We start from the raw sequence: 10,127 nt of genomic DNA, 5'->3' as shown, positions 1-10,127 counted from the left end.
AACATGTCTAATGGGTAACTGCCTGGTCGACTACATTTTCTGTTTGTTTCTGTCAATGCTGTATAGAATGGGCATATGTTTTCGTGCTATTTATGCGACTTTTTCTTTGCCTATAATTCTACTACTATATTCCTATGTATTCGTGCATACATCAAGAGATAACTGTCGCAGTAATGTAATGTAGTCTATTTGCGACAAATATGTATGCGCACACCCAAAATACTCGGACATTGTATGGTATACAATGGGAAAAATTGCTCGCATATTCATGACCGAATTACCCACATTCATAGCTCCACACACACACACATACACAGGCACCGAGAGAGAGAGAGAGAGAGAGACACGCTTCAGTCATCATTTGTGGGCAGCAGAACAAACAAAAGCATTGAAGGCACGCAAATCTCAGCAATGACCAAAATATTTGCCAAAGCTCGTGGACAACAACAAAAAAATGGAAATAGAGAGAGTGTGGTGAGAGAGAGAGAGAGAGAGAGTCTTTTTGTGTAAAACTTAAAGCCGAGAAATCAAAATGGCCTGGATATATCAGCTAGCCCTGCGGTCAGGCAATCAGACAGATCGGCATAGAGAAGAGACGTGGGTGGGCTGCAGGTCGTCGCTCCTCTCTCGTGTTAACATCAACCTTATCCGCGACCACCAAAGACAGCAGCCTCCCCCCTTGCCACCGCCCATAGCCAAATCACCCAATTGTAGGCTACTCACATGGAATCAACTTATATGTACATGTGTCCATATATCTGCCAGCTCTCATTTCGAGTTGTGGGCCAATAAGCACAAAGACAAGCATCCATGAAGTGCATACAGCCGTATTTACACACACACACACGCACACACACACACACACACACACACATAGAGATATCCATGTTGATATCATTTGGACACAAATATTTGCCAAGCGTAAAGTAATAAAATATTTCTTCGGTCAATAAATGCAATTGAATGTGAAAAGAGGCGGCGAGTAGAAAAAGCAAAAAGGACTAGTTCCATTTGCCAAATCCAAATAGAAGCCGACCGACAAATGCCCTACATAATTGCATATGTCTCATGAGTAATATCTTAATTTAAATAAAACAAGCAATTGTTCGCCTTGTGATAGATACATTTTCCAAGTCTAGTTCTATAAGTTTCTCAGATCGATTCGTTTAGATAATTCACGGGTTGCAGGTCAAACAAAAATTTCCAATGGTTCAGTTCACGGTGAACCTGACTTAACGCATCTACGAATTGGGGTTTTGGTTCGAGCCTTATGCCCTTGCAAAGGGTATACCCTTGTAACGCATTGAAGGAGACATCTCCGACCCCATAAACTATATATATATATATATTCTTGATCAGTATCAATAGCCGAGTCGATAGTTCCGCGTTTAGTTCCGATAATCGATAACTTGCCTCGTTGCCAAGTAATCGATAAAATCGATATCGATATCATGCTTTTGAGCAAATTTGCTATACAAATAAACGACGACGAAAATACCCTACATCACGTTCATTTCATTTATGTTCATCATTAGATCGATAAATATCGATAAAAATTAGTATTACAACAGCTTGAAATTGTGTATTGAGCTTCCTGTGCGAATTATACAGATTAAGTATATAATTTCTCCCAAGAAGAACGCTTTTCCCCCAACGTCGCCCAGCTTAAGGCGTTTTCAAATAATGGGCATGGGCAAAAGGTAAACAAATTGGGAATTATTCTCGATGTGTAGGCATTTACGAAATGACATTAAGCTGAATTGAAATTGATTTACCGACGTAGAAGGCCATTCCATTTAAAGAGCAGCAAAAACAATCAACATGAGCATCCGACACTATATTGACAAGTTTATATTGCTGACATGGAAGCTACATAAGGCCCAATGGAACCGCCCCGCGGAGCTGCTCTGGCTGATATTCGCCCCCTTGTTCCTATGCTGCATTGCGGTGGGCATGCGCATGGGCATTACCCTGAACGAGCGGTATAACAGCTATTATGCTCCGGTCGATCTAGCCCAGAGCTGGGCGGATCTGATCGGTACACTGCAGGAGCGCCAGAAGCTGGGCAAGCAGCTAAATAAGAGCAGTAATGTGTTTATGCCGCAGCTGGTGCTGGCCTGGGCGCCCAGCGATATTAGCCTATTTGGGAAGATTATGGAGCTGTCTTTGCAAGAACTGAAATCAATGGAATTGCGCAACTTTAGCGAATGCTCGCACATGAGAAAGGCAATATCAAATGAGTTTCTGTTTGCTGGCGTTTGCTTTGAACGGGGCCAAATTGAATCGAACCACGAGGTGACTGACAATCACTTGGACGAGGCCGTCCTGCCGCACTTTAACTACACAATCGTATTTCCCAGTGAGCTGCGCATGTTCAGTGCCAGCTTCATTGGAGATAATTGGAAGACAATCTACCAAGACGATCCAAAGACATCCATAGTGCGACGGCTCAATGAAGGCAGCATTGATGGTCATTTGGGCTACGTTCGCGAGGGCTTCATTAACATCCAGAAAGCCATTTCCGAGACATATCTGACGATGGTGAGCAAACCGAAGGCGGGCATACCCAAGATAGTGTTGCGACGATTTCCGGTCGACGGACGCATTCAGGATCCGCTAATGCACTATATAAATCGCGGGCTACCTCTACTCATTATCGTTGGCTTTTTGTTTCCGGCACAGATACTAGTCTGGGTAGGCACCATTTTCGTATACTCGATTAACATAAATCTATATATATAAATAGACATTTATCTATTTATACAGCAAATCGTTCAAGAAAAGCAACGCCAGATGCGTCTATATCTGATCAATATGAACATTGGCAATATTATACACTTCGCAGCCTGGTTCTTTAAGGGTCTCGCCTATATGCTCATCAGTTCGCTGCTTATAACCGTTATCATCAAGGTGCGTTACCCCAATAATATCAGCTAATCGTGTTACTTTTAACTAATTGTCAATTTGACTCGAGCCTGCTTCTATATATGAGGCGTCTTCGCTTTGCCTTTGTGATTCAGCTGATTACAACGGCACACCGAAGATTTAATACCCTTGCCGAGTTTAGTCTAGATAAAAGTGGTTCCAAAGTTTTAAAAGCCGAAAGATTAGTTCGCATAGAAACAGACGGACGGACACAGCAGTTATCTGCATCTCTTATTAGCATACTCTCTACGAGGGTATGAAGTTAATTCGTGTCACAATAAAGTGCATCTAAAATATTGGATATTAATATTTGTCCGTCCATTCATCTGTGAAGTTTTAAGCAAGAGACATGAGTTTGTCTTGAGGTCCGAGGATACAATAAAGAGACTCATCAATCAGTGGAAAAGTGGTTGACAGCAGCGTTTGCTCTCTTTTGTGTATGCCCTGCGAGAGAGGAGAGAATGTCAGTTCGGCTGTCGTTGGCACAGAGCGATCGTTCGGCTAACGAGGCTCGGCGTTCGGCGTTCGGCCTACGCTCTCAACAAAGGAACTCTCGCAGGGCATACAAATGAGAGCAAAACGCAGCTAGACTAGCATGCAAGAGTTTAATCAGTTTTTGCTAACTGAACGATTGCATACTTGATCATTTAGGGTATCTATTATTCAAGTATTCCCATTTGTGGCAAACTTACAATATTCATGCTGGTCCCTTCTGTGAAGCAGGTGCCTTGGAAAGGCAATCAATCCTTGTTGACTCAAACACCATGGTATATTATATTGCTAGTGCTGTGCTCGTATAATGTGGCAGCCACAAGCTTTTGCCTGTTGGTGGCCTCCTTCTTTAAGAACACCGCGTTCGCCTTGCGGGTGGCGACCTTGCTCTGGCTGCTGACTTATATGCCATTCTTTGTGCTGTGGAACAATCGGGAGAAGGCTGTGTTGGTAATACGTTACATAGCTTGCGCGTTGCCCAACACTGTACTGGCGCTGATATGCGAGAGCCTCTTGGAGCGGGAGGTGTTTCGTGACACGAAATGGATGGACATGGGATATTCTCTAAATTATAATGCCGACCGGATCAGTGTCCATCAGGGCGCATGTATATTTTTGATAACAACGCTCGTTTATTGCGCCATCGGCTTGTATATGGATGTATGGAATACTGGGGAAACGGGTGGTGGGCGGCGCAAGCATATGCCTGCGCCCGCCCACAGCGGCGACTTTACATTTCAGGAACGCGACGACAGCTTCATGCCGCAGGGCTCACAGCCGGTTGGAGTGAAGGCGACCAAAATCTACGAGGTAGAGCCATCGCATCGCCGTTTCAAGATCAAGATTAAGAAATTATGCAAACGCTATTCGAACAACACTCGCGGTGCCCTTAACTCGTTCACGTGGAATGTGTACGAGAACGAGGTAACAGTCCTGATGGGCCACAATGGTTGTGGCAAGACGACGCTGCTTAAGGTACTCGCCGGCCTGGTGGAGCCCACCCGTGGCGTGGTCATGGTGTCCGATTATAATATACAAACCGAACGCCACGATGCCTCCATGCAACTTGGCCTAGCGCTAAGTGACGATCTGCTCTTGCCGGACCTAAGCGTTGCCGATCAGATCCGGTTCATATGCATGGTGAAAGGTGCCTCATGGAAGGATGCCAGTGAAGAGATCGAGACATACACTCAGCTTCTACACTTGACACATGTTAAGCACACCAAGGTGAAAAGTCTGAGCAGCCAGGAACGTAATCTTCTTAGCATTATATGCGCCTTTGCCGGCGGCAGTCCTGTCGTACTTATCGACGATATTCACGCCGATCTGGATTTGGTCACACAAGCGCTCGTCTGCAATCTTATCAATGAGGAGAAATCGAAGCGCACCATCCTTTTGGTATCCAACTCAACATCTCTGGCGAGCCACTTAGCCGACCGTCTGGCGATCATGTCCAATGGCGAACTCAAGTGCACCGGCAGCAAACCCTTTCTGCGCAACATGTACGGCCATGGCTTCCGTCTGGTAAGATTAACCAACAACTATTCAAGCTTAGCCTAACTCAATTTACTACCACGAATTGTTCCAATCGATATCCGCTTGATATAGCCAACTTGGATTAGGTTGGGAGGGTAGCTTTCGATGCAGGGTTGACCTTGCCAGGAATTGAATCTTGACAAGTCCACGTGCAACCGGCTGCAACGTCCTTCCACGTTCAGCTTACATCCGCCGTTGTCTGTTTTGTTCGATTCCTTGTAATTCTCTTGCAGATATATGTGGAAAGACACTCAGCATTATTTAACGACGCCTCTCTTGGCAGATCAGCTGCCAACAAAGCCAATCTTGTCCCACTTATTTAGACCGGTATCAAAAGTAATCTAAGAAAATTCCTGATAAGTTCTCTCACTTGTGGCTGCCATCCTGCCTTGCCTGTTGTTTGTTCAGTTTCTTGTAGATAGATGAGATGAGAAGAGTCCCTTAGCCAGATCTACACAGCAATCGAAGTAAATTGAAACCTATTTTTGTCCAATTTATTTAGACCTGTATCAAAGGTAATGCCTTTGATTTAGCAGAGCTACGAAACCTGTTGGCCAAATATCTGCCGAATCTGACAGTAGAAAGCGATATTGGCTATAAAATAACGTTCGTGCTAGAGACAAAGTACGAGGATAGATTCCCGAGCCTGTTCGACGCTCTGGAAGAGGAGATGGTGAACCTGGACATAATCAGTTTTCGCTTGCGCGACACATCCTTGGATGAGATCTTTATGCGGTTTGGTTCCGAGGAAGGTGATGTCAGCGGTGAGACAAACTTATTGATCGAAGACCTGAATTTGGTACTCGAAGAAGCCGACAGCAATGGGCGCGCCAAAGGACGCAGGCTAACTCAGATGCATATCCAAGCCCTGTTCTATATGCGCTGGGTGCTCAACAAGCGTCAAATACCCGTAAAAGTCATCTATTTGTTAGCCCTGCTGGTGGCCACGGCTTGCACGTTTTCCGCTGTATTGCTTTATGGCAAGAACTATCAGCTGATACCGATTTCCTTCAATTTAACGCAGCTGCACTCTATAGACGCGTTCGTGGAGACCATGTCTGATAGCTTGGATGTGCTCGAGATGCAGGAGTTCTTCTCGGAGCTGCTCTTCTGGTATGACGGTCATGTTAAAGTACTGGAGACCGCGGACATCTCGGACTTCTATCTGCTGCAGCAAAGCGAATTCAACAAGGTTGTCAATTTTCGCTACATGTTCGGCGCATCCTTTGGCCAGGACTTGATAACGGTCTGGTTCAACAATATACCACTTCATGCTGCTCCATATGGCCTCAATTTGGTGCACAATGTGATTGCACGGTAAGAACTTGAACTTGAAAATCCTTGAAATCAATAAGGATCGAAGCTTTTTACAGCCAGACACATAAAACGTAGTCCATAGACTGTCGCGTATTTTACATAAATTTAGAATATTTCAATTTTTGTATACCCTGCCGAAATTATAAGAAACGCTTTCTAATAACGGATAGCTTTAGAGAGACTAGTCTGATAATCTTATTTTTGTTAACAACCCGATCGACTGCAAAATCTTGTTGCGGAAAACTCATGCGATGCGTATTTCACGCTTTTCGGATCCAATCCAACCCTTTCGGTTGTTTTAGATAAATTTTGAATTGTTTGCCTAGAACTCATTTTAAAATAATTTTATGTTATGTTAAAAGTTGTACGGGCGGATTTGAATTTCACGCGCATGGGAAATGGGTGAAAAAGCTGAGTACAAATTTAAAACCAAACACTTGACCCGTTTAAAGCCGAGTAAAACCTGCTATCACATATACAATAAATAATAATTATCATATATTAATTACCTGATCTTATCAACCGCAGACGCTTTGTCAACGAGGAGTCTTCCATCGATGTGACCCTGCAACCGCTGCCATTTAAGGCACGTGTCAACACGCTGCCACAGACGCCGCTTAGCCTGGGCGGCATGATGGCCATCAATTTTTCGTTTATATTCAGCAACATATGGCAGGGCATTGCCATTGCCAGCATACTCGAGAAGTCCTTCAAGAAGCAACAGTTTCTCACAGGTGTGCGACTCTCCATATACAGTTTCTGCTTGTCCCTCTTCGATGCCATAAGGGTGGTGCTGATGAGCATATTCATGATAATGATGATAGCTGTCTATCTGAGTCCGCGACACGACTTTCATCTATACAGTGCGTACTAATTAAATCCGATTATCATTGTGCAGTTGCTAATTTTAGGCATTCTATCCGCAGTCTGGGTTTTCTTTGCGCTGATTATGAATGGCTTCTCTGTCATAACATTATCGTACGTGCTCACCAGCATTTGCAAGGACCCAAACAATGCATTTGTCGCCGTTTCATTTATAAATACCATCGGAATTATCATTTTCACGTTAACTGTCGGCGATAGGCTGGCCGATATGAGCGATGCGTTCCAGCTATTACCCCAATACACTTTCAGCGAGATCGTGTTCAAGCTATTATTTCTGTACGAGTACCATTGGCTCTGCAAAGATGAAAATATCAAATTCGTCTCGTCCAAGGTCGAGAAGTGCCGCATTACTCCAAACTGTTGCAGTTAAGTATCCAGCCATATGCCATATAGATTTAACGGGCACGCCAAAGATTTAATACCCAAGCGCATAGAAGAAGACATCTCTGATCCCATCAAGTATATATATATATTCTAGATCAGCATTAACAGCCGAGTTTATATAGTCCTGTGCGTCTCTCTCTCTCTCTCTCTTTCAATGCGATTCAATCTCTTAGTTTTATGTCTTTTATGACTTTCGTCGGCTGCCATAGAAATGGTCGGTAGATTCTTGTATGAAACTCTTGACCAAACTCGGAATATAATATTTCCACTATGGGCCGCATATATATAAGCAAAATCTTAGTAATCAGCGGACCGGTATATCATATTGCTTGCTCTAGCAAAGATCGAAATGTAGATTCTTATATTCTGTTTTCCTAGATATTCTCATTGGCTTCACTTATTCTTTCTCGTTATCAACTTTAATAAATCCACAGCAAGAGGCTGACTATGCAGATAAATATCCTGTTCCTATAGGAACGATCTGTGCATATATATTGAAAAGCAAGATTTATATTGTTAACTGAACCACACGGAAGTGTCGGCTGTTTGACATATTGATCCGGTTTATAAGTTTGCATAGACACAGGCTACAATTACTGATTACCTGAAAAAAGAAATTCAAAAAAGTATCAACATTCTGACTCATAGATAAATCAAATTAAAAAATTTGTCAATTTACCTGCGTCCACAGTCTCGTACGATTACTGGAGGGGAAACTATGGCGTTATCTTTGACGTATTCATGTTGCTCTGCGCAATAATGGTGCCCTTAGCGCTCTTCCTTGTGGGAGAACAGTACACGCTGATGGCATGCACGTGCCTGCACCGGGCAATACCGAAGAAGTGCATTTGGAGTGAGAAGCAGGATCATCAGGCGCGCCATGAGGGCATGGGTGCCTATATGGTGGACGAGTCTGTCATTGCCGAACGGCTGCGCGTTGAGAAACTGACCGAGCAGGAACGGGCTGAGCTGGCAGCCGTATGCCAGGGCATTGGCAAAAGCTATGGCAATAAGTCGATACTAATACGCATAGATCTTTGCATATCCAAGTAAGTGGCGCAACAATTGACCTGTAGCATATTCAAAGCTGGTAATCGTGTCGTCTCTACAGGTCCGAATGCGTTGGTCTCATGGGCTACAACAATACCGGCAAGACGACACTGGTCAAAATGATGGTGGGGGAGACACGGCCGTCGCACGGACGCATCTGGGTAGGGGGCTACAGCATGGAGTTAGAGCGCGCCAAGTGTTATCCTCTGATGGGTTATTGCGCCCAGCTATCGATATTGCCCAAAGATATCACACCGCGCGAGATACTGCACATTCAGTCAAAGCTGCATGGGCTGCCCACCCAATTTGCCATACAGGTCTGCGATGCCTTGTCCCATTTGCTGGGATTTCAAAGCTGTTATCATCAGCTAATTTGCCTATGCACCACCGGACAGGTGCGCCGCATCACCTTCGCGCTGGCCATACTCGGCGATCCGCTGCTGATATGCGTCGATGGACCTCCAGGTGGCATCGATCCCAATGGCAAGCGCACCCTTTACAGCCTAACCGCCTACATGCAGAATCGTGGCTGCAGCTTTCTTTACACTAATCTCTCTGGCTTGGACTGCGAACGCATGTGCCAGCGCACTCCGGTCCTATATGATGGTCAGCTGTGGACAATGGGCGCCCAAGAGCAGCGTTATCGTCGCGGTTACCTGCTGGAGGTGCACTTTAAGCGAAAGGCGAATGCCGATATTAGCACGGCGAGGAGCACCTGGGATCGCATCAATCAGTTTCCCGTGTCGCCACACAACAAGTTAATTCTTTTCGTTCAAGTGAAATTCCCGGAGGCGACGTTACAGTAAGTGATCGGCCTTGCCTGCACACATCGTCAAATGTTACTCAAATCTTCGAATAAATTCCACAGGCATCAGCAAGAGAGTTCCATGACATTTTTTATACCACGCAATTCCACTAATTTCTCGGAAATATTTTTGATCATACGCAAGGACGCATTCGAATTGAACATTGAGGATTTTTATATCACTCGTAACATTGTCACGGGCATGCAAACAGATCTTTTCGATCGTTCAGCACTGAAGATTGCCACCTAAGCTATGTAACTATCACAAATCTAAGTAGAGTCAACACAATAGATTTCCTTTACTCCAAGCTCTCAATAAAATGCATATTGCCTACTCTTCAAGTGTCATTCGTCTCAATAAAATTTAATATTGCAGGTCATCCAGCAGTCTTGCAAACTGCCGTCAAGTCTATTGTCGCATTGTTTTTTTTTTACTAGAGTAGCCTTGTTTGAGTAATAGCCACTGTTCACATTTCTTGCAAATATTTGAAAATGTCATATTTTTGAAAAATGTGTAGAATGCGGCCTGTACGTTTCTCCATAAGCAAACACATTTTAGACATTTTTCAAAAATATGTCACATTGCCAATGGAACACCAATATGTTGACATTTTTTAAGCATAGTAAACAAAGGCTATAATATAGCACGATTACACAACACTCTCTTCGATTGCAACGAAAATCACGCTGGGCAAGAATAATTACTTTACTGTTCATTCGATTCAATTCGACT

The 10,127-nt window shown here is 44.1% G+C and overlaps 1 protein-coding gene across 2 annotated transcripts; it reads left to right on the top strand.

Annotated features, from left to right (window-relative positions):
* Nucleotides 1–1,787: 1,787 nt before the first annotated feature.
* On the top strand, nucleotides 1,788–9,736 carry LOC6631685 (phospholipid-transporting ATPase ABCA3). Of its 2 annotated transcripts, XM_032439650.2 has the most exons (10): nucleotides 1,788–2,694; nucleotides 2,767–2,910; nucleotides 3,649–4,941; nucleotides 5,456–6,270; nucleotides 6,799–7,133; nucleotides 7,197–7,520; nucleotides 8,231–8,588; nucleotides 8,651–8,906; nucleotides 8,985–9,391; nucleotides 9,458–9,736. In XM_032439650.2, exons 1-10 carry the CDS (start codon nucleotides 1,822–1,824, stop codon nucleotides 9,642–9,644), a joined length of 4,992 nt encoding a protein of 1,663 aa, XP_032295541.1. In that variant the 5' UTR covers nucleotides 1,788–1,821; the 3' UTR covers nucleotides 9,645–9,736. The 2 variants fall into 2 exon arrangements, with proteins under 2 accessions (XP_032295541.1, XP_002055455.3); XM_002055419.4 differs by having other exon boundaries at nucleotides 8,651–9,391.
* Nucleotides 9,737–10,127: the final 391 nt, after the last annotated feature.

This window comes from Drosophila virilis, chromosome X (assembly GCF_030788295.1).
Source record: "Drosophila virilis strain 15010-1051.87 chromosome X, Dvir_AGI_RSII-ME, whole genome shotgun sequence".
NCBI classification, from domain to species: Eukaryota; Metazoa; Arthropoda; class Insecta; order Diptera; family Drosophilidae; genus Drosophila; species Drosophila virilis.
Note: the sequence above shows the minus strand (reverse complement) of the source record. Positions and strands in the feature narration are given on the sequence as shown.

Excerpts from the sequence above, each read along its gene's own strand:
- LOC6631685 (XM_002055419.4), top strand. The coding sequence starts at position 1,822 with ATGAGCATCCGACACTATATTGACAAGTTTATATTGCTGACATGGAAG. Across the intron at positions 6,271-6,798 it reads GTGCACAATGTGATTGCACG|ACGCTTTGTCAACGAGGAGT; the intron begins GTAAGAACTTGA and ends TATCAACCGCAG. Across the intron at positions 7,521-8,230 it reads CATTACTCCAAACTGTTGCA|TCTCGTACGATTACTGGAGG; the intron begins GTTAAGTATCCA and ends CTGCGTCCACAG.